The 22,894-nt window shown below is 42.3% G+C and overlaps 9 protein-coding genes and 3 non-coding genes across 14 annotated transcripts; 7 read left to right on the top strand and 5 right to left on the bottom strand.

Annotated features, from left to right (window-relative positions):
• The first annotated feature begins 761 nt into the window (after positions 1–761).
• Positions 762–2,932, top strand: LOC111596174 (uridine phosphorylase 1). 2 transcript variants are annotated; one of them, XM_023310273.2, is made up of 7 exons: positions 762–829; positions 1,454–1,485; positions 1,566–1,686; positions 1,747–2,082; positions 2,261–2,402; positions 2,451–2,644; positions 2,820–2,932. In XM_023310273.2, exons 2-7 carry the CDS (start codon positions 1,478–1,480, stop codon positions 2,907–2,909), a joined length of 891 nt encoding a protein of 296 aa, XP_023166041.1. In that variant the 5' UTR covers positions 762–829; positions 1,454–1,477; the 3' UTR covers positions 2,910–2,932. The 2 variants fall into 2 exon arrangements, with proteins under 2 accessions (XP_023166041.1, XP_023166042.1); XM_023310274.2 differs by having other exon boundaries at positions 763–829; positions 1,439–1,485.
• Positions 2,933–3,073: 141 nt separating this feature from the next.
• LOC111596173 (uridine phosphorylase 1-like) lies at positions 3,074–4,563 on the top strand. Of its 2 annotated transcripts, none has more exons than XM_023310272.2 (4): positions 3,074–3,257; positions 3,331–3,511; positions 3,578–4,261; positions 4,321–4,563. In XM_023310272.2, the coding sequence occupies exons 1-4, from the start codon at positions 3,217–3,219 to the stop codon at positions 4,462–4,464; spliced, it is 1,050 nt and encodes a 349-aa protein (XP_023166040.1). In that variant the 5' UTR covers positions 3,074–3,216; the 3' UTR covers positions 4,465–4,563. The 2 variants fall into 2 exon arrangements, with proteins under 2 accessions (XP_023166040.1, XP_023166039.1); XM_023310271.2 differs by having other exon boundaries at positions 3,077–3,257; positions 3,309–3,511.
• A 681-nt stretch (positions 4,564–5,244) lies between these two features.
• On the bottom strand, positions 5,245–7,056 carry LOC111596180 (sperm-associated antigen 1). Its single transcript, XM_023310284.2, has 5 exons — positions 6,727–7,056; positions 6,239–6,672; positions 6,053–6,180; positions 5,859–5,986; positions 5,245–5,806 (listed from the first exon to the last, which is right to left on the bottom strand). Exons 1-5 carry the CDS (start codon positions 6,991–6,993, stop codon positions 5,360–5,362), a joined length of 1,404 nt encoding a protein of 467 aa, XP_023166052.1. The 5' UTR covers positions 6,994–7,056; the 3' UTR covers positions 5,245–5,359.
• Positions 7,057–7,293: 237 nt separating this feature from the next.
• Trnaq-uug lies at positions 7,294–7,365 on the top strand. The gene has a single exon. It is a non-coding gene; the product is annotated as a tRNA-Gln (tRNA).
• Positions 7,366–7,546: 181 nt separating this feature from the next.
• On the top strand, positions 7,547–7,618 carry Trnaq-uug. Its single transcript has one exon. It is a non-coding gene; the product is annotated as a tRNA-Gln (tRNA).
• Positions 7,619–7,734: 116 nt separating this feature from the next.
• Positions 7,735–7,807, bottom strand: Trnak-cuu. Its single transcript has one exon. It is a non-coding gene; the product is annotated as a tRNA-Lys (tRNA).
• A 217-nt stretch (positions 7,808–8,024) lies between these two features.
• Positions 8,025–10,976, bottom strand: LOC111596183. Its single transcript, XM_023310290.2, has 2 exons — positions 10,558–10,976; positions 8,025–10,489 (listed from the first exon to the last, which is right to left on the bottom strand). The coding sequence occupies exons 1-2, from the start codon at positions 10,636–10,638 to the stop codon at positions 8,129–8,131; spliced, it is 2,442 nt and encodes an 813-aa protein (XP_023166058.2). The 5' UTR covers positions 10,639–10,976; the 3' UTR covers positions 8,025–8,128.
• Positions 10,977–11,027: 51 nt separating this feature from the next.
• On the bottom strand, positions 11,028–13,744 carry LOC111596184 (serine/threonine-protein kinase svkA). Its single transcript, XM_023310291.2, has one exon. It carries the CDS (start codon positions 13,344–13,346, stop codon positions 11,343–11,345), a length of 2,004 nt encoding a protein of 667 aa, XP_023166059.2. The 5' UTR covers positions 13,347–13,744; the 3' UTR covers positions 11,028–11,342.
• Positions 13,745–13,870: 126 nt separating this feature from the next.
• Positions 13,871–15,827, top strand: LOC111596185 (CDP-diacylglycerol--glycerol-3-phosphate 3-phosphatidyltransferase, mitochondrial). Its single transcript, XM_023310292.2, has 2 exons — positions 13,871–15,279; positions 15,338–15,827. The coding sequence occupies exons 1-2, from the start codon at positions 14,215–14,217 to the stop codon at positions 15,755–15,757; spliced, it is 1,485 nt and encodes a 494-aa protein (XP_023166060.1). The 5' UTR covers positions 13,871–14,214; the 3' UTR covers positions 15,758–15,827.
• Positions 15,828–16,057: 230 nt separating this feature from the next.
• Positions 16,058–17,544, top strand: LOC111596186 (inactive non-canonical poly(A) RNA polymerase protein Trf4-2). The gene has a single exon (XM_023310293.2). It carries the CDS (start codon positions 16,321–16,323, stop codon positions 17,512–17,514), a length of 1,194 nt encoding a protein of 397 aa, XP_023166061.1. The 5' UTR covers positions 16,058–16,320; the 3' UTR covers positions 17,515–17,544.
• A 419-nt stretch (positions 17,545–17,963) lies between these two features.
• Positions 17,964–20,559, top strand: LOC111596177 (oligopeptidase A). The gene is made up of 2 exons (XM_023310280.2): positions 17,964–18,179; positions 18,239–20,559. Exons 1-2 carry the CDS (start codon positions 18,085–18,087, stop codon positions 20,319–20,321), a joined length of 2,178 nt encoding a protein of 725 aa, XP_023166048.1. The 5' UTR covers positions 17,964–18,084; the 3' UTR covers positions 20,322–20,559.
• On the bottom strand, positions 20,433–22,511 carry LOC111596178 (oxysterol-binding protein 1-like). Its single transcript, XM_023310281.2, has 2 exons — positions 21,496–22,511; positions 20,433–21,434 (listed from the first exon to the last, which is right to left on the bottom strand). Exons 1-2 carry the CDS (start codon positions 22,450–22,452, stop codon positions 20,685–20,687), a joined length of 1,707 nt encoding a protein of 568 aa, XP_023166049.1. The 5' UTR covers positions 22,453–22,511; the 3' UTR covers positions 20,433–20,684.
• Between the last annotated feature and the right edge of the window lie 383 nt (positions 22,512–22,894).

The raw sequence follows: 22,894 nt of genomic DNA, 5'->3' as shown, positions 1-22,894 counted from the left end.
GATCATAATATAAGATTTCGTAAATTATTCTATTACACATATTGTACTGTAATTCCTAAACATTTGTTATGCGCCTGCGCAACTTAATGTTGTTAATCATGAAGCTATATTAACGAACGTTACTCTTATTCAGCTCTAAAACAAACAAAAAAATCAAATTATACACGTGGAAAAAAATAATAACTTAAATAATTGTCTATTTCTATATTTTATTTATTATTTATTTGCAATTTTCTTCAGAATTTTCGCTAGTTATTTGCTAATTCTTTCACAGCCCAAGAGCAGTGAGACTATTCTATAAAGTCCCATTTATAGGTTCATCCACTGAAGAGGTCAACATTTATCTGGCTGTAAAGCTGGTAAAAATACGCCTAATTATTTATTTCTCTTGCTGAATATAGATGGATAAATAGATATATACTACGCACTGTATAAGCTCCTATTGAACGTGGATATAGAATTATTGATCGAGCTGTAGAGGAGGAGAAGCTATCAAAGTACAGTCAAATTAGATATGTTACGCCCCAAGTCGTTTACAATGCAAAACCCGTATTATTTGTCGATTTTCCAGACCCCAAGTAGACGAGAGTATATGAGGTTCCAATATTGGTTTTCGCTCTCATTGCACTTTACACTTCATGAAAGTTTATGCTCGAGAGAGGCAGCTCTCAGAGCTCTCACAGTATCACAATCGAGCGTAAAATTCTTGAGCAAAGAAACGCGAAGTGAATATTTATTTACTCGGCGAGCTTTCAGTTGAAGGCAAACGCTGATCTCAATCGGAACGAACGGCGGAGAGCCGAAAAACAAAATACCAAATATTTGAAAGGTTAATATTGTTTGAAATAGTATTAATTATTATGTCAAATGTGTGTATACATATTAAGAGACGCCCGCAACAAAATATTTATATTTATATTTATATTTCTCTACGTGTCAAATACGCTTATTTCAGTAGGCACTTTTCTTTAGCAAACATTATCCATTTGCTTCTGTATTAAGACAGAGTGAAGAGTACATCGAAGTGACATTTGAACTTGATATACGCTGAGCCCATTGGCTTGTGCTCTGGCAAAAAAAACTCTAGAATGATTAGAGTATCGCATTGTTCAAGGTTTCTTCAAGTGCCGGCTACTGCACTGTAACTTGCTGAATGTTTCTTCGTCTGCTTTTGATCAGCTGAATATATTCTTATATCTTTCTATGCATTCCTGTAGTTATGCTTGGCTCTGTGAATAGCTTAAAGAACTGATGCATCAACAGCTCAAGAAATAAATCAGGCAGTTAATTATATTATATTTTTGGAATACAAAATATTTAAATGAAAGCTGTGGGAGAGTTTAGACTTATCGAAAAGTGTATCCCTATAGTGTGCTACCATCCGCAGCCACTAAGAATAGCTATATGCAACAAGCTGTTATCATTTAATATTTCTTAGAATTTTCACTGACAGCGTTATCGGCGGAAAGGCAGCAGAATGTCGTTGTAAGTAGAAATCGCGACCGAATATATATATACTCTTTGATTATTTATTTTTATTCTATTCACTTATCTTTTACCCCCAGTTCTACACTGAAGAATCCTCATCTAAGTGAAATGAAGACTGATTATCTATATCACTTGAACATTGATGTGACCGATACCCAGAACACGAGTGATATTCAACAACGATTCGGAGATATTAAGGTGAGCAGACTATGCGAACCATTTCGAGTAATGTATAGTACACCTCCCCCTGCCACCCAGGTTATATGCGCTGGTGGCACTGCCCAACGCATGCGAGATCTGGCAATATATTTGCAGCCTATATTTGGAATAACTGGCAAACCGGTTGACCTATGCGAGAGTGGACATCGCTATGCTGTCTTCAAGGTGGGGCAGGTCTTGTGTGTCAGCCATGGCGTTGGGTCCTCTACATTCTCCGTTGTGCTGCACGAGCTGCTAAAGCTGGTCAGGTATGCCAAGTGTAAGGATCCCGTATTCGTGCGAATCGGCACTTGCGGCGGCCTAGGCATTGAGCCAGGCACTGTCGTTGTCAGCAAGGATGCCTACAATGGTTACTTAGAGAATGTGCATGAGATCGTAAGTATCCCAATTACTTGGAACTGCCAAATAGTGTTTAATTTTAATTTTAAGGAAATCCAAAATAACAAAAGTATTTAAGTAAAGTCTTAGAAGTGGAATCTGCAGTCTACAGCTCTAAGACAGTTTGAGAAAAGAGTCAAAATAGAATGCAAATTATATTATTTTACATGATTAGCCCATTTTGGGAAAGCGCGTGGAGCGACCCGCCAGCTTTCCCCAGGACATTATCGATGACATTTTAAAGTTTGGCGCACAAAGTAACGATGGCTTCGCAATCATAAGTGCAAATACCATGTCAACAGACTGTTTCTATGAAGGTAAGTCTTTGTCAATTATATATAACTATCTGTAAATGACTTGTTCAGGTCAAGGACGCACCGATGGTGCTGTGTGCGAGTACACCGATGAAGATAAGATGAATTTCCTCAAGAAGGCATACGGCAAGGGTATTCGCAATATCGAAATGGAGGCCACCATGTTTTCCTCATTGACTCAATTGGCTGGAGTCAAGGCTGCGAGCATTTGCGTAGCACTAATAAACCGCTTGAACGGCGATCAGGTGGGTACACCTTACTCTAGAATTCAGTATTTAACTTAAGGATTTTAGACTTATTTGAAATGATAGGCCCACTCAAGATTTACTTTGCGCTTCTTAAGAAAAGATCCAAAATATTGATTTCATTTCTTAAATTTTTTAAAAATATTCATTCAAATTAATTTTGTATTTTTGGCAGGTTTCTATCACAATGGAGCAAAAAAAAGAATTTGAGCAACGTCCCTTTGTGGTTGTGGAACGTTATATTAAACATCTGCTCAACAAGTAAACTTTATTTGTGTATAGTTGAAAAACAACTTAGTAAAATAAAACTTATTCTTAGTAAGAGTTTGAAACAATTTGATGACCTGAGATAGGCTTCGTGCATCTCATTTATGCTCAATTTCTATTCGAAGGCTGCTGAAATATGACTGAAGTATATTAGTATTTCAGTTTTTTGAGATCTAAGTAATGTGAAAATCATTTAAATATTTCCATTAATGTAAATTATTCTAAATTCTGATTATTGGCAAAATTCTAAATTCCAAAAAAAAAACACACAAATTGCGCAATAACTGATAAAAAATGGGCGAGAAATGTCAAAAGAGTGTGAGCAAAAATGTTTGCGATCTAAAAGGTAGGTAACGGCAGTGGTCCTTTCAGTCAGACTGCTAATGCGGTTCTTTAGCGATGGTTAATGCCCAAAATAGACGAATCGATGAGCTCATAAGGTATATAAAGGATGGTTGCAGCGCCGTCAATCCAGCGGATTTGAATTGGACTATATGTAACTTGAACCCGTATATTGAGTGCCTTAATCCAGATATCCTTTACCATCTTACCTTGGATACTAAGACAACCGATTTTCCGAAGGTCTTTGGCGATGTGCGCGTAAGCTTATGAGATCTTACTTTATCAAATTATTACCCAACTGAAGGTCATCTGCCACGCTCACAGTTCGTGTGCTTGGGCGGCACAGGAGACCGTATGAATAAATTTGCCAACTTCATCATAGGCGAGATTGGTCTCACATTGAGCATGGCCGTTCAGCTAATAGATATTTCCGCGGGGGGCCATCGATATGCGCTGTATAAGGCGGGACCTGTGCTGTGTGCTAGTCATGGCATTGGCGGCCCCTCAATCAGCATACTGTTGCATGAGCTCATCAAGCTCGTATATCATGCGAAATGCCAGGATCCTGTCTTCTTTCGCTTGGGCACCAGTGGAGGCATTGGCCTGGAGCCCGGAACAGTGGTGATCACTACGCAGGCACTGGATAGCCAGTTGCGGCCCGCGTACGAAGTGGTCGTGCACACAAAGCCGCAGCTGTGGCCAACCACACTGAATCAGACGTTGGCCAAGGAGCTTTCATCGCTATCCGATCCCTGTGAAGATGGCTACGATACTGTATTAGGCAAGACACTCAGCGCCAATGACTTCTACGTGGAGCAATCGCGCCTTGACGGCGCCTTCTGCATGTACACGCCACAAAAAAAGATGTGTTTTCTGCAGCAGATCTCTAAGATGGGCGTTGCCAACATGGAAATGGAGAGCACCGCATTTGCAGCTATTCTACATCAAGCGGGGATACGCGCCGCTGTCGTTTGTGTAACCATAGTCAATCGCAACGATGGTGATCAGGTAGGTATACGCCATAGCTTGCCTAGACTAAACCAGGGATAACTTGATGTCCCCCACAGATAGACACTCCGCCAGACGTACTCAAGCAATTTGATTTGAGACCACAAATTCTAGTTGCTCGCTACATGCGAAAGGTTCTCTTCAAATGCGATGAAGACATCGTAGAAGGCTGTCCATGTGATCCCGTTCCAGAATGTAACTGACTTGAATATTAAATATCTTTTTTACACATCGTCTTTAAAGAATACCTAAATTTGTGTTGCAAACTACATTAGCGATCGAATTACCAACATACACACTGAAAGAATATTGTTCTTATGTCATATGTTTCATATGTAACCATATCATATAAATTATATATATATATATAAATGTGAGTATGTAGGAGTGGTAATACAAATTTTAAAATCATCAAGTGAGTCGTTCTTGTTGCTGCTATACTGATAAGATATTATATTTTATGCTTATCATGAGAATATAAGTTGAGCTAAACTTTATTTGCTAATTGTAATAGGGCTACTTTAAGGCGGCTTTTTGACGTTCCTATCGCATTTAAATTGATCAAATATCCGCAATGAAAGCCGAGTAGATCAAAGCCTGTCCGTTTGTATGGAACCCACGGGCACGAGGTACAGCAGGGCCCACCTCAAAATGATCAGATCATAGCAAATATCGAAGCTTTTAAAAGCTTTTTAAAGCTCTCAAAGTTTTCACTTCTTTGATCAGCTTCATAAGTGCTTATTTATATTTCTTGTATTTTATATAAATTTAAATACGTTACACTTCAAACATAATGAATGCTAGTAGAACATAAGATCTTCAATATTTATTTGCATTATCTATGGATTTCTTTTATCATTGGTAAGAAAGATTGAATAATTTGGGTTGATTATTTGTTTGCTACACTCTAAAACAAAAGAATCATCTAACTATGGAAACTATGGGAATAAGATCAATCGCTAATATGTTTAGACGTGTTTTGGTCAAAAATTGATGTGCTTACATTTCCTTGTGCTTATATTAAGTGGATCAGCCATATATAGTGTTACGGACTCTGAATGTATAAGACCCCCTACCATAAATAAATAAATGATTTTGTTATTTTAGCTCCTGTATCAGGAGCTTCTGGTTTGTGGAAGCTGCACAATTGCTCTGTGGCAGACGCAGCTGTGACTGTGCCGTGGACACCTTCTGCATCATATGCTGCAGCTGCTGTTTCTGTGCATTGGCAATGGAATTGGGACTCTTCAATGTGCCTCCGAGAGCTTCTGCAGCTGAAGCTATTTTACTTTTAATCAGACGATTCGGCTTGACCAATTCGGCTAGATCATATTCCTTAAGCTGCACATCTTTAACCGTAGCATCTGCTGGCTTCTCGGTTTTATTCTTAACAGGAGCTGTATCAGATGGGAGTTCCTCAATGACCATGCGCGTAGCGTGCGCGGGAGCCAGCTCGCCCACCTGATGACGCAATTGAGCCAATGATTTCATTGCGCTTGCATTTTCTGGCTCCAGTTCCAAAACACGTTGATAAATGCCATATGACTAGTGGGTGGTCAATTAGAATATATTCCCTTTAGATAAACCCATTACTTACTTCACGCCGATGTCCCTGACTATACTTGGCATCAGCCAGGCGCAAAAGCGCCTTTACATTGTGAGGCTCGAGCCGAAGACATGCTTCGCAGTCCTCTATGGCCAGCAAATAGTTCTTTAACTTTAAATCTTTTGGGGAAAGAGAATATCAATAGATATGGAACAGTAGTTGAGAACTTTCTTTCCAATACTCACACGAGATGGCGCGATTGTTATAGGGGCGTGCAGCCTGTGCCGGATCGAAAGCTATAGCACGAGTGTACTCCTTAATAGCATTGTCATACTCCTTGGCCTTAAAGTAATCATTACCACGCAAGCGGAATCTATTCAAAATAATAATAATATTATAGATATGGTTATGAAAGCTGTTTTCCTGCTCACCTCTCGGCATATTGCTCACGTTCAACCTGAGTTAGTGTCTTGAGTTGCGCCTGCAGACGCTGCTCCTCGGCACTCTCACATTGCTTTATCTGCTCCTCTTTGCTTGTTGGCTGCAGAACACTTTTAAGCTTTATTTGTGCCTGCTCCTTGGCACGTTCCTGCTCCAAATCCATGCGCAGTATTTCCTCATCTGGATTGTACTTGTCCCATTTGCTGTAGTCCGTGGACTTGATGCGCTGTTCATTCGTTGATTTAGACTGCGGTCTTGCGCTTGGCGCAGACGCTGCCTTAGACTTTGGTGTCTCAGTTTCATCCTTGTCAATCTCTATTTTGGTTGTCTTTCGCACTGGTGGCAGATCCATCGACGGAAGAGATGCGTCCTCCTTGAGCTCACTTAGTGCATTGTCCTTGTTTTTAATTTCATTCGTCCAGTCCTAATATTAAATATTCGGGAAAATAAGGGAATATAGAAAATCATATGTACATACATATATGGGCTTTAATTCGTGCTTGTCTAGCACGTTGCTGTGTTGTATTTTCTCCTCGGTACGAAACAATTTGCTGTCCGGCTTAAGCTGCTTTAGTTTCTCTTCGGCACAGCGCGTCAGATCTGGAAAGTAGCCTTCTTCGCCGGAACGCAATATCATCACAATCTTTTCCATTTCGCGTGCGTTCCCACATTTCTCCACATAACCGAAATCCAAATGTCCTATTGGTATTTGGTATTTTTCCAACAGAGTTTTACTTTTCTCCATGTTTAGTTAATTAATATTTACGACTCTATAAATATAATATAGTTGAGTTGTAAAATTTGTTTTGATGTATGTTTCTCTGCTATTATTGATTAAATAAATTTTATACATCATGTTTTTTGCTTGACAACGGGTTTTCCTTTTAGTAGTATTATTTTCAGTTACATTTAAATAATTAAAATACTAGAAAATAATCGACGCCATTTATAAACACCAAATAAAATGACAGCAAAACGTAACCTTGCAACACTGCACTAACGCCAAAAAGAATAAATTTATGTTTTGGCAATCGTCCTCCAACCCGGTTCTATGGTGTAATGGTTAGCACTCTGGACTTTGAATCCAGCGATCCGAGTTCAAATCTCGGTAGAACCTTAAATATAATTTTTTGGTTTTTTAATAATATATTTAAATATTTAAAATTGCAAAATGGTATACTACATTTTTTTCTCTTAACTAATTACGTCCAAATCCACATTTTTTTTAAATGTTTACTATTATTGCCACCAAAACTGCCGCTAGGAATTTATTTTACTAAGCTCTGCCATGTTAGCACGGTTCTATGGTGTAATGGTTAGCACTCTGGACTTTGAATCCAGCGATCCGAGTTCAAATCTCGGTAGAACCTGAGATCTTTCTTTTTCTTATTTATTAATTCGTTTTTAAAAATTTTTTTCATTGTCATTTTCGTTTTCAGCCAAAATTTTGAGACAAAAATATTTAAAAAAATAAAAAATTTAAATTCGCCCAACGTGGGGCTCGAACCCACGACCCTGAGATTAAGAGTCTCATGCTCTACCGACTGAGCTAGCCGGGCACTTGCGAATACAATGTCACATCATTTAAAAGAATAGCATCTCTAGTCAATGTGAACGAACCAACAGTAAGAGCAACTATATTTGCTCCACTTGAGAAAAATATTTAATTCAATTCAGTTTTATAAACTGATATTTTAATTTGTATTAATAAAAATTTTCTTATTTTAAATTATATAATAAATGAAACTTGTAAAAAAGAAAATTAAAGAAGCTTTCAAGGACATTTAAAGTATTTCAATTAATTCAATGTTGAGACTCAGTTCAACTATCTTCTTAACACTATATATATAAGAATGTGGTGGTTTTCCTAGTTAAAAAAATCAATCGCTCTCGATATTCTTTTCCAAATAAACATCGCCGTAACGGTGAATGCGATCGAAAATATCGGACTCGCTACCACTGCTGCTTGAAGATTGATAATCCACAGACTTGGCGCGTGCACTCAATACATCTGCCATCTTTGCTGTGGGACGATAATAAACCGAGTAGCGCTTATCAAAGCTACGAGAGCCCGTGTAATACTTGAGAAACTTGCGAGCCTTGCTCAGTCCAATGATGGGGCTAAGACTATCCTCGGTTAGCGTAAAGTTGCTCGAATTGCAGTTCTGCTGCCGGTTTGATGGTGCATACAGTAAATAACCCTTTTTAGTTAGCTTAATAGTTGGCTTCGCGACTGCAGCAGCTGTCTCGCAACCAGTTGTGGATGTGACAATAGTGCAGTCGCCATCGGTGCTCGAAAGCTCATCGGAAATTTGCTGTGAAGTGGTTGCGATCGTATTTATTGGTAACTTCATCAAATTTTTCATCGAATGTGCACATTCCGCATCAATAGACACAGCCGTAGAATTGCAGGCCACACTATGTTCATTAAAAGTTGATTGTTCCGGTAAATTTGACGGTGATGCAGAGGTCTCTCCGCTTAATTTAGGATCAGCACTTTGCAGCGATTTCTTTTTTTCACTCAAAAAGGTTTGCATAGAAAGTGACACAGCTAGTTTAAAATCTGCATCGGAATCATCTGATTCATTGGAAGTCATCTTGCCCTTCTTAGGTTTCTGGCGAGCATTACCGACTGTGCTAGTAGCCTTGTTACTCTTTACATTTTTTTCAGATACAGATCCTCTTTTTTCTGACGTCAATAACTTCTGTTTCTGGTAAGAACCTTTGACTTTGTTAGATTTAGCCATTGGTTCATTATTGACAATATTGTTAGATTTAACAGATTCCTTACTTATTTCAGGCACTGTAATATTATTCGACGACAAACTCGTAATAGACTTTGGCACAACGTCCGCATTAATAAACTTTTGTAATGCTTTTCGCATAGGCTTGTCTTCCGGTAGATATTCCTTGTCTAGAATGGTGTTTTCCTCCAACATATCTTCGCTGTCTTCGTCAGTTTGTTCAGCAAGAACACTAATCGGCTGACATTTTCTTTGCAATTTCGACCTCAACGTTGAGTTTATAGTCTTAAAACGACATTTGGACGGCGTTTTTAACTGCATAAGATCCGGACTGCTTTCATTCTCAACCACCCATTCCTCTGTTGACCTATTGGCGATGTGCACCACATTCGAGCAGAGTCGATCATTGTTGCAACACTTATAATCGCTCTCTAATAAACGAGGACGCAAGTCATCCTCGAATGAATGCTGACGTCGCAATTGACGCACGCTCCGCTTAAAAAGGCTGTGCGACGTTCTCGACTCCAATTCAAGTCGCTGATGATGATATAGGCTGTGCATGTGATAGCTGCGATAGCCATAATATGGATGCGCTGTCATGGAAAAGGCACGCCTCATGCAGGCACTGCAGTTGCAACGGCTATGGCCAGTCTCATCTTCGCTAGAGGATGATGATGGAAAATGTGGTGAGCTGTCGTGCCGCTTTCGGAGCTGCTTGCGACGCTGCTGGCCATTAAAGCTGGCCGCAACCCTGTACGGATAATGACTGGGAGTTGTGTGATAAATTAGTTCACGTTCACGTCCACGCTCACGATTGCATCTGTGCAGCTGGTCACGTCGATGGCGCAGCGCCTGCATGTGGTGTCGATGCTCCTGATCCTCATTGTACTCATCGCAGCCGTATTTGGCACGCAACTCGTCGCGCTTCCGCGGCAGCGTGCGATACATTTTGATTGTTGTCATGGGACTGCTGCACTTGGAGGCAGTCGACACAGTCCGCTTGCGACTGGCGCGTATGTAGCGTGCTGTGTCCACAGAATGCATTGACTCAGTTTCGCTTTCGTTGCTGACATCCGGCGAGTAGACATGATCAGTTGCAGTGTAGCGCCTGCGGCTAAGTTTTGTGGGCGACATTTGCTGAAGAGTCTTGTCACCATAGGCACTGTTATGGCGCCGCAACCAATCACCCACATGCCGTTCAATCTTCTGCTCATCGAAGGTATTTAGTATACGATCTAGACCAGCAGCTTTCCATTTACGTACGTGCTCCTGAACGATTGGCAACGTTTGATTTAAAATCTCCTTATTATCGCTGTTGCATATCATTAAAGTAAGTTCGTCCTTGCTCATAGATGCCGTTGTGTTGTGGACCTCTGTCTCAACAGTATCTTCTACGGCTTCTTCAATATCGACAATACTTTCTTCATCCTCGTTTTTATACAGCTCATCGATATTATTCATATTTATTTCCACGCCATCTTCCATATTCTCACACCGCTGAAGAAGAAAGAAAATGACGATAGCGTCAAAATTTAAATGGCGATCGTATATTTTTTTGGACTTACTTTAAGAAAGTTTGCCCATATTTTGGAACGTTCATAGGTTAGCGTTTCCAATGTTTCTTCATCTACTAATAATTGCGACATTTTCGCAGTTAATCGAATTAAACGCCGCAATAAATTTTCCTTACTGTTTGCACTTTAGCTTCCTTTTCGAATAGAGTTGCCATATTAATTGAAAAATCAACTGTCATACTTTTTTATCGAACAATCTTCATGCTATGCTGCGCTTTAAATTTAATTTGAACAATTTCTATACAATTTATAATTCTGTTGAACAATGATTTAAGTAACAAAAGTAAAAATTGTATCGAAATATCAATGCATTTATAAAATTTCAAAAATTTCTTAATATAATTGCCGAATAGCTGCCAGAAGAATCGTCTAATCGATCAGCCGCCACTTTTTAGAGCCACACTGCGCGGTATATCAAATGTAGGTTGCATTTTAGATTTTGTTTTATTTTAAAGTTGCATATGTTTTACATTATATTAATAATATTAATATTGCAGATAAACAAACGAATACATATTATATGCCTAAATAACTGTTGAATAAACATTTGCCACATGGCTCAGTTGAAATACGTAATGTACAACTACATAAGTATATATAAACTTTCGTTTTTCATAAGTCTAACGCTGCTTGCTCCATTGGCCACTATGTCGGAATATGTTGGTTACTGCTGCTGTTTGTTGTTGCTTGTTGGGTTTTATTTAACATGTATAGTATTTATATAGAATATATATATGTTTGTTTTGTTTTGGAATATGGGTAGGCCGTTTCACGGTCTATTTGCGATTGTGTATGGCGCGATCCATAATATTATTAATACGCGTCTCCGAATAGCCCGGCATCAGCATATGGATTAGCTCCTTCATGAACAGATCGCTAACGCCCGGACTGCTACGCTCGGCCAGCTCAAACACAGACTTCAAATCGCCAATGTCACTGCCGACCCCAACGCCATGCATGCTCTGCAAATTCTTGCTGCTGTTGCTGTACTTGCGCTGTATGTCGCTTAGTACCGGGAAGAGTAAATTGTTTAGACAAGCGCTGTTCGTATGATATACCATTCGCTGGCCCTGCCCGGACGATAGCTTGCCGTGATTGGATTGATTGGAAGCCAATGAATCGTTATGTTCGGCAGCGTTCATGCCACTGTTGCTGCTGTTGTTCACGTTGTTGGCGCTTGTCGCATGGAATGATTCACGGTTGTTGCTACGACGCTGCTGCTGCTGCTGCTGCTGATGATGCTGGTCCATACTAAGTGGTAAGCCCAGGGAGGCGCGACGTTCCTCCACCTGGTCCAATGTGGCAACCGAACGCGACTGACGCAGCTCTGGCTTGGAGCTGGCACGTTTCTGCATTATATCAGTGGCCGAATTAGATGTACTGACCGGCAGCATCCTTCCCGCGCCCGAAGATGCATTGCCGGCTGCTCCTGCTCCACCTCCACCTCCTAACCCTCCACCACTCAATGACGCATTAAGCATGGTTGTTGTGGCATGTTTGTTGCTGTTTAAGTTGTTGTTGTTACTGTTGTTATTATTGTTGTTACTATTGCTGTTACTGCTGATCATTGCCGGCAAGTCGCTGCCAGACGACGCCGCCGATGTAAGCGCATTACCTACATTGGCTGCACTCGCCTTGCCCTGGCCTCCAATACTGTTATTAATGCTGCTGGTCGAAGCTGATTGACTGCTGGTGGCGGAGGAGCCACCCGAGGGCGAGTGTGTAGTGGCCATAAGCTTCTGCATGGTTAGTTCGTGCTCCTGCAGCTGAAGGCTGTTGACCCCAGCACGCGGTGCACTATTGATGTGTAGCCCCTTAACGGTCATTATCCAGGGCTCGTCGTGACCGCTGCCGCCGCCACCGCTCTGCTTGGCATCCGAGTCGGAATCAGAGTTCTCCGACTCAGTTTCGCTCTCATCGCCTTTAGAGAGTTTCCATTTTTTGAAGCGATCGATTAAGTCAATTAGATAAGCATTCTTTTTAGCCTTTTTAATGAACGGATACTTGAGCAACTCCTTAGCAGTTGGTCGATTCTCCGGATCCTTGTTGAGGCACGCCTCAACAAAGTCCTTGAACGACTTGGTATAGTTGCCAGTCAATTGGGGCGGATTGTTTTTCGGTATTAAAAATAGTACACGCATCGGATGCAACTCCGAATTAGGTGGCTCACCTTTGGCAAGCTCAATGGCTGTGATGCCCAGCGACCAGATGTCCGCTTTGGAATCATACTGTGATTGCTTTATAACTTCGGGCGCCATCCAAAACGGTGTACCTACAAAAGTATTTCGCTTAGATGTCGTATTGGTAAGTTGGCCAGCCACTCCAAAATCGGCTAGTTTTACGTCGCCAAGCTCGCTGAGCAGAACGTTCGCTGCCTTGATGTCACGATGCAGCTTGCGCTCTGAGTGTAAATAGTCGAGCCCTTTGAGTACTTCCCGCAATATGATACCAATATGCATCTCTTCGAAGGAGCCCGCTTTCATTAAGTCCAATGCAGAGCCGCCGCCCAGGTACTCCATAATGATCCATAGTTTGGTTCCTTTCAGAAAGGATCCATAGTATTTAGTTACATACGGCGAATCGCACTGGGAGAGTACCATGATCTCCTGTTGTATGTCATCAATCTCATCCTCAGCTTCCTCCAAATCAATTATCTTGATGGCCACCACCTGCTGCGTTCTGTTGTCAATGCCTTTGAAGACCTCGCCAAAAGACCCTTTGCCAATGCGCTCTTGCTTGGTGAAGATCAACTCAGGATCCACTTTCTCAGTCCAGGACATGATAGCTTATGTCACTTTTCACACCAGGCCAGCTGACTTAAAATTTTGGTTCGTCTATAAAATTTTCAAGCAAAAACAAAAGCAAGAAAAGGTAGCAACAAAAAATCCCAAAGCAAAGTGAGTTACGGCTCGGGCTGGCTCTCGCTCTCTTTAGTGTTGTTGCTGCTGCACGCACTCGAATCTGGTTGCGTTGCACTATTGTAGAGACTATTTTGATATTATGCACACACATACACACGCACTCATCAACTATTTGCCGTATTTTAATCCTTTGCGCTCACATTTAAAAGCATTTGAATAACGAACGAGCTATGTGTTGGAGGAAGGCACAAAATTTTCGCAGTTGATTTCGTTGGCTTTTCTTTTGCTTGATTCTTCTCTCCTTGCTTTTTGTTGTTGCGCTGCGCTGGCCGTATTAGTGACGTGCAACTGAAATATCGATAAGTAGGTATTAAATATCGATGTTTAAAACAGAAACAGATTGATCATATAACAGGCTTTTTTCTATACTTTATCTACACTTATATTTATTGCACTTAATTGGTTAAAATACACCCAATTCTGAAGCCGAATCTTTGATATTTGCAGACAGTCTGGTAGCTTACAGTGTCTTAATTTTTATATGTTGTTTGGGACATTGAATCGATAAGAATATATATATCGATACATTTCTTTAAATATTCAGCACAGCAACAGCATGTAAATGTAAAATTGATATGATTTCATAAAACCAGTTCAGTTTATTCAAATACTCAATCCACCAACCAATGAATGAAACTAATTTCGCAATTAAGTTGAAAACTGCAAGAGGACCTGGCACAGCCAGAGTAGCGTAAGCAGTCGAAGATTAAGAAAGCCCTTATTAAAAATGATGTACCTGCGCCGCCTGTTCACCCAGGAACTGTCGCCTGTCACGCAGAGCGACCTGTTGGGCTGCCTACAACATGCGCCCCAACAGCTGATGTGTGGCGGATTTGCGGGTGCACCCGCTTTGGAAAGTTTGTCCTGGTTACACAATCTGGCGCCGTGCTTTCCGCTGCGTGGCGAACAGATACAGATTATCCATGAACCGCAGCACTTTTATCAAACATTGATACAGCGCATCACACAAGCCAAAAAGCGCATTGTATTGGCCAGCCTGTACCTGGGGACGGGTCAACTAGAGAGCTCCTTTGTGCAAACGTTGCGTCACAGCCTGAAGGCGGAATCGTCACTGCGCCTAAATGTTCTCCTGGACTTTACACGGGGTACACGTGGAGCGGCCAACTCGAAGACCATGCTCCTGCCACTGGTGCGTGAGTTTGGTGAACAGGTGCAATTTTCGTTGTACCACACTCCGGACTTGCGAGGCATGACCAAACGATTGGCGCCACCCCGCTGGAACGAGCTCTTTGGACTACAGCACATGAAAGTGTACTTATTTGACGATGCGGTCATTATATCAGGGGCCAATTTATCCAATGACTACTTCACCAATCGACAAGATCGCTACATTCTAATTGAGGACAAATCGTTAGCTGATTTCTATGCACAATTTATTGAGCGCGTGCAGGAGTTCAGCTTAGCTGTGGACGCTGATGCGGCGGAAAAACTGCATCGAAATTGGCGTATCTTACCTTACGAAGGCACCAAAGATCAATTTATTCGTCTGGCTAAAGAGCGAATAAAAAATTTCGTACAGGATGCGTACCAGAGGCAATTGCAACTCAGGGAGCAAAGCAGCCAGGCGGACACGTGGGTCTTCCCATTGCTAGAGATGGGTCAGATTGGCATACACCATGACAGCGTGGTGACCAAACAGTTGCTATCGAAATGCATTGCCGGCTCTCGTCTCAAACTTGCCACCGGTTACTTCAATCTCACGCAGGAGTACATGGACACTATCACGCACAAGTGCCTGGCGCAATGCAGCATACTCATGGCTCATCCGAATGTAGGTGCTGACTATACAAATCTTTACATTTAATATATTTTTCATTCTTCTGATGCAGGCAAATGGATTCCAGGGCGCCAAAGGACCCGCTGGCGGTATTCCCGCTGCCTATACACTGATTGCGAAGAGTTTTTATGAAAGCTTAGTGCGACGACAGCAAAATCATCGCGTAAACTTTTTCGAATACGAAAAGCCCGGCTGGACCTACCATGCGAAGGGTCTTTGGTATTATTTACCCGAGGCTCGCCTACCCAATTTAACGTTAATCGGTTCCTCAAACTTTGGGGAGCGCTCGGTCAATCGTGATCTAGAGACCCAGGTGTGTCTGGTGACTGTTAACGAGGAGCTCAGTCAGCGACTTCAAAACGAGTCGGATCGCCTGTATGACCTGTCAACGACAGCGGAGCGTGAGATTGTCCGGAGGCCTGTGCCGCGTTGGGTACAGGCAGTGGTGCGCATATTTAGAAATTTCTTTTAGCTGTAAATACCAAGTCACATGCATAGTTCAATTGTTGATGTTAAGGGCCAGTTACTATATTTGTAGTCTACAATGTGTGTAATGTTTCAAGTTTGGTTCGTGTATATTGCTGTGAATTCATTTTTTACAGTCATACAGTAATAATTAAAGAAAAAGTTTTTAAACAACATGCCTTTGCATAAATATTTTATTGAAAAAATATTCTTATCGGAATTTAGCTTATTGGTTATGTTTATTTAGTCCAATTACATCATGTCTAACTTATTTCATGATAAGCGGGTTTGAAGAGAGAACTAGTACAATTTTTCGGCATGAAATGAACTGGGTGGCAACTCTGTATAACGGCGCTGGCTTTGGCATTTGTCTTGTTCTTGTTATTCGGTTTGAAGAGAAATTGAAAAAAAAAAAACAACAAATTACGAATTGGAATTGCGAATCGGCATAGTTAGATTTCCATAGAGTAAGCTTCAAGTGTTGAAAAAAAGAATAAAAAATAGAAAAATAGAATACGAGAGTGGAGTTACGGCTCTCAACTTTTGTTTACAATTCAAGAAGGAAGCAAGATGAGCAAAGTCGCAGATCAGCGCGAGCCTTGGCTATTGCCAAATTTTGAATATGGCAGCGGGGTAGCCGCGCTTCATCAAGAGATTGAGCATTTCTACAACTACATAATATCAACGCCCACGGAGTATATGATGCGAGTGGAGGCTGTGCATCGAATTGAGCGTGTTGTACTTAGCATTTGGCCCGATGCCTGCATTGAAGTCTTCGGCTCTTTTCGCACCGGTTTAAATCTTCCCATATCCGATATCGATATTGCAGTTAACAATTTTTATTGGCAAGGCGCGCCGTTGCTTGAGCTAAAAAATGCGCTGATCGCGCGAGGAGTAGCGGATAACGTCAATGTCCTGGACAAGGCCTCGGTGCCGGTTGTTAAGTTTACGGAGCTGATATCACAAATAAAGTTTGATATTTCATTCAATACGACGTCGGGCGTAAAGGCGGCAGAACTTGTGCAGCGGTTTATAGAGCAGTATCCAGAGCTGCCCAAACTGGTCATAGTGCTGAAACAATATCTACTACTGCAAGGTTTAAATGAGGTATACAGCTCGGGCGGTATTTCATCATATGCCGTCACACTCATGTGCATCAGCTTCCTGCAGCAACAGTCGTTAAACGAGACTAAGATCTGCAAGAATGACAACAAATTGGGAAAGCTATTGCTTAAGTTCCTGGACTTTTATGGACGCAAGTTTGACTACTTTAAGTATGGAATCTCAGTGCGTGGTAGCGGGGGCAGCGTGGAGAAGTGTGTTCTACAAAGTACATTCGGTGATTACAACTGGTTGTCGGTGCTGACCATTGAGGATCCCATTACGCCGACCAATGATATTGGACGCAGCTCGTTTGGAGCACTGGATGTGAAGCAAGGCTTTGAAATAGCCTTTTTAAAATTATCAAAGCTGGTTGACCTGGACTCCTCAAAAACAAGTGGGTCAATTCTGGCCAGCATAGTCAATCTTCCACAATCTGTGATAAGCTATCGAAATTGGGTGCACTATAAATTTAGACATTTGGCCAGCATCAGTGCGCAGCCCATAAATGGAATAGAGCGATATTTTGACATTGCCGTCAAATTACGATTAAATGCGACCACTTCGGAAGATGAACAGGAGAATAAAAAGGAGATTGGTAGCAATCTCAATGGCATGCCTTTGACCCACAATGGCTGTCAATACAAAGGCCTGGGATGTTAGTTTTAAGATATTTACAATTATTTCCAAATACACATATATTATATATATATATATATATATATATATATATATATATATATATATATATATATATATATATATATACATATATATTTATATATATATATATATATATATATATATATATACATATATGTATTAATTAACTACCAGCATTTTAGAAATAACATTATTTTATACTTAGCTTTCATTATTTTGAATTCACCTTATCTGTAAATAAATATACAACAGTAGCAAGAAAGCGCTACCATAACTGAAAACGCTTCTCATTTGGCGCCATATTTTTATGTATGTGAGATGTGTTTTATACATCGATATTAAATCTGTAGATGGTCACTGCTATCGTTATTAACATCGCCCATTTTTTTTTTTTTGAATCGCTCAACAGCTACATAACTGGCCAATGTGATTGTAAGCGATATATATCGTCTGCCGGCGAAGACGAAGCAGAACAGCTGTGAGTGTTGTGTAAACGCAGGCCGTCAGAAAATTTGGCCGCACGCATTTTTCATAATTGTAAATAAGTAGTTTTAAATTTAAATTTAAGACATGTTGCACATATTGCGTCAGCGCCATGCAGCATTTGCAAGTGCCGCTCAACGTTGCTTACACACTACCACCTGCCGGCCGGGTTATATTGTCCTGTAAGTGTTGAATTCTAGGTTGCGGAACAAGTTCAATAAACACATTTTTCCGCTCATAGTGTTCCTGAGATCGGAGAAGAGGGTCAATTGGGCGAGGGATTGCTTATGCCAAATGGATTGCCGGCATTTACCGACATTACCATCGAGATGTGCCTTGGAGCCATTGGACAGCAGGCGGCCGCTGTGGAAAAATCAGTGAAAGCCCTAGAGCTGGACATAAAAAATGGGAAGAAACTGCAAGGCGCCGATATATACAGTGAACTTGATACAGTAACAGCCCCATTGGAGACCACGTGGGGTGTGGCTAAGGCACTTTATCTCGGTAACAGCACGCTGATACCCACAAAATCATATATGAACATACACGAGCGGGCGCGCAATGCACGTGCTGCCAAGTTCTGTAACAAAACGGTGTATACCGCCCTAATGCAGCAAGAGGATCAAAAGGGCGAGGCGGAAGAACGATTGCGTCAGAAATTCCTGCTTGAAGGCAAATTGAATGGCCTGGCGCTGAGCAAAGACGGCCAGGATGGGCTCAAAGAATTGCTAACACAGCTGGGACGGGAGCGTGGTAACTTTAAGAACAAGGTTAATATGGCTGTGCATGCATTTGCGCATGTGGTTAACGATTTTCAGCTTGTTCGTGACTTTCCGGACACATTATTGGAAGCCATGGCGCGAGATCCCAAACAATCACTCGAAGGCCCTTGGAAAATAACGCTACAACAGCCAATTGTTGAAGGCTTTCTGAAGTATTGTCCCGATCGTCTGCAGCGGTGGAATGTGTGGCGTGCCAATGCTCTCAAGGCATCGCAGCAGCAAGATAAAGCACTAGAAAACAGCACGCATCTGGAGAAAATCCGTGCCTTGCGCAAGCGACAGGCCAATCTTCTGGGCTATACCAACTATGCAGACATGTCCATGCAGACCAAAATGATCGGCAGTGTGGACAATCTAAAGCAAATCTTTGCCCAATTACTAAAATTTGCAGGCCCCGCACAGAGCGTAGAGATAGACGAGATACAAAAGTTTGCCAGTGCTAACGGTGCTGAACACAAGCTAGAGGCGTACGATGTTAGCTACTGGGCTCGCAAAAAACTCATAGCCGAACATCAGCTGCTGGAAGATAAGCTGCGAGAATATTTTCCACTGGGTCGTGTGTTCTCCGGATTGTTTGCACTGAGCGAAAAGCTATTCAATATCCGTATAGTAGAGCAGCCCAAGACTGAGGTCTGGCATCCGGCAGTCAAGTTCTTTAATGTGTACGATGGCGATGCCAGTAACAGTTCAACACCGGTTGGTGGCTTCTATGTCGATTGCTATTCCAAACAGCACAAGTTTGGTCGCAACAGTGGCTGGATGGTTGGCATACGGAATAGCAATAAAACAGCTGGCCTTACTCCGCTATGCGCACTTATCTTTAATTTTACAGATCCGACACCGGACAAGCCTACGCTTTTGGGCTACGATGACTTGCAAATGGTATTCAAGACTTTCGGTACGGCCTTGCAGCATCTGCTGACCCAGGCGGGCTATAGCGACTTGGCAGGTCTCTCCAACATTGAGTGGGATGCCTCACAAGTGTCCGGCTATGTGATGAGCAATTTTCTGGACGATGCGGCAGTGTTGCAGACTTTGTCTGGTCACTATGCCAATGATCAAATAATTGATGCCGATCTTGCGAAGAAGACACGTTTGCTGAAAACACAATTGGCTGGCCATAAACTATGCCAGGAATTGTATTTAGCTGACTTGGATGTGGAGTTACATCGCTCTACCGCCTTTTGGTTGGATGTCGTGCGCAAGATTTGGCCAGTGTATCAATGTATGCCGCTAGATAAGAAGGACGCGCATCCCTGCTCCTTGACCGACATATTTGCTGGCGACTGGGCGGCCGCACATTTTAGTCATCTGTATTCCAAGCTAATTGCCGCTGATATCTCGAGTGGCTTTGCGGAGCAGCGCAGCGATGAAAACTACGCCACAGTGGGTAAACGTTATAAGCAAACATTTCTCAGCTATGGCGGCTCGGTGCCTACGGCGGAAGTATTCCGTCGTTTTCAGGGTCGCGATCCGTCAGTGGAGGCGCTACTTAAATCGCTGGGCATATTCATTACTTCGCAGACCACCGAGCACAATTAAAGTGTCATCGTGACCAGAATTCAACGTTATCTGTTGTTAACCATTAGCTTAGATAGTGATTGGCATTAATAAATCGATTTGCGAGTTGGTCGCGTTGGATTATCTGATTATCGAGTCAATAAACAACACCTTATCGTGCATGTTGAGGTGTACCTCAATGTTCATGACCGATTTTGTCTGGCAACAGTTTCTTTATTTAAATAATACTTTACTAATAAATTGAGTAAATTTTATAACATTTATCGTTGGATTGCTCATGTCTTTTTATAGCGGAAGACAACAAAAGTCAGCTACCTTTTTGGTCAAAGATTAGATATTGCGGCTCGATTTCGTATTGATGATATTTACTTTACAACGCAGCTGTTAAAAAATATTCGGACAACCGCTCCAGTCTTGGGCTTCCTTGGCCTGCCAATATGTATTCTTAGAGACATGCATAAATTGAGTGCCACCCTCTACTCGCTCCCGCTTGAACCACATGGGCTCGTATGCTGGATAGGATCGCCCTTCTGCGATCGCTTGCTTTTCCTTTTGCTCCTGCTGTTTTCGTACCGCTCGCTGTTTCTCCTCGAGCCGCAATTTCTCTCGATTGGCTTCGTCCCACGCGCCTTCCTCCATGTAACGCTGATCGGGTCGAAGACGCGAATCCGTGGGCGCAACGCCCTCCTCCGGCTCGTTCAGCTGGCAGGCAAACACGGGCAAGTTGTAGTACCTGTCCGAATCGGGTGCAGCTGGGCGTCGCTGCCAGGCCACCTTGTACGCGCCAGCCGTGTAGTTGGGATTCTTTGTCGGCCCACTGGTGTGCAGCACAGGAGCTATTTCGATTTTGTCATTCCACGTGCCACGCAACAGCCATTTGGCCTCGTTGTTGCGATTGAGCACCACGCCTTTGATGCTGCGCTGCAGCTCACGGCCAAAATATGAGTACGGTATATAGTTGAGGATGCATTTGAAACCCTTTGCTGCATTGCTGCCAACGATCTCTAATTGACCCTCCAGATCCACCCACAGCTTACCTACGATTATATTATTCACAGTAGTCGTCACACGGCGATAGAAATAACGCCGCCCTGTGGTGGGGAAAGAGACGTAGGCACCGCCAACTGGATTTACCTAATCCATTAAGAAACAATGGCTGACTAACTGAGATGAATCAACTGCTTCAATCACTCACCTGCAAATATTTGCCTCGAAACTTGCTCGTCAGCGAGAATTCTTGCCAACTTATCCATTCTTTACTTTCACAATGTAAAGCGGTAATTGGCGGATGATGCGACACTTGCTCGGTGAGACAGCGCCAGCCCAAATCGTCAGTGCGATCGCATTCGTAGGTCTCTCCCAGGAGCGGATTAAAAGGTTTGTTTATCCGGCTCTCAGCTGTGGCATATGCAGAGACTGTGAAGGCTGCCAAATAGGCCAGCTGTTCGCACTCGTCGCTACAGCTGGCGGCGATGTCTAGCACATCGGAGTACTCATAGTCCTCGACGAGGCGCTGCAGCATCGATATTGGCTCGTTGAAATTAATGGGCATGGGTATTTTCGAGAGATCCTTGCCAATGCAGTTCTTCATGAGCGTCCAAAGGCTGAGCGGGTAGTTCGGTTTGTCCGGCACACGGGTGCGCCGACATCTGATCATTTGGACATCAGTAGAAACTGAATTAACTTTATCAATAGTTTGCATTTTTGAGCACTTGGCCAGCTCCAATGATGTTATCCACGTTTCTCGTTCCACCTCAGTTTCAGCCCTGATGCGAAAGCTCTGCAGGTTGCTGCCATCCGTAATGGCAAATGTGCACGGATCCACGTGTTCGATTACGGCTGCCTTGAGCGTTATCGAGCCGCGCGCAGCTTGATGGACTTCAGACTGATCGAGGTAGTAGCTAAGCACACCGTTCGAGAGCACAAACCAGCGTCTCTGATAGCCCTTCACATAATTTGTCCACTTTAGTAGCCAGCCCTTCATTTGCGTGCTGCTCTCGCTGGCAGTACGATTTGTTGAGCGCCCTCGTCTTTTTCTTTGTGACAATCGCACTTTGTTGCCAGGGGACGAGGAACGGGAGTCGTTGGCGGAGTCCGTGCTCATACTTGAGCTATTCCGTCGCTGTCTGTGGTGCGCTCGCTCGCCAGACATATTCAATTCCTAGCGAATAACTAAACGCAATTAAAAGCATCGACTCCCTGGTTGAGCGTTGCGACCGCATTTTGCTTGCGTTATCGCGCGAGCATTTCGCTAGACGAACAGATAAGGTATGGCAGCATTACGATTTGCGTTCGGCTCAGTTTTTTGGCAGTGACTCAGTGATAGTACATTATCGCGGACGCTGAGAAAGGTGGTGCCACTGGTGTTTCGCTCTTCTTCGGCTACCTGATTTTGTAAGTTCATGGAGTGGTTGGATTAACCATGCATTGCTTTTGTTTTCTTTTGTTTTATTTAAAATAATACTTTAATAATAAATTGCATAAATTTATAACATTTAACATATACTCGTTGCATTGTTTAGAACCTTTCTCGTTATATATGCATATACATATATATAAATATTATATATATATATACATACAACAAAGGTGAA

The sequence above is a fragment of the Drosophila hydei genome, unplaced genomic scaffold (genome assembly GCF_003285905.1).
Source record: "Drosophila hydei strain 15085-1641.00,03,60 unplaced genomic scaffold, DhydRS2 tig00008119-arrow-pilon, whole genome shotgun sequence".
NCBI lineage: Eukaryota > Metazoa > Arthropoda > Insecta > Diptera > Drosophilidae > Drosophila > Drosophila hydei.
This window is presented reverse-complemented; position numbering and strand designations above follow the sequence as displayed.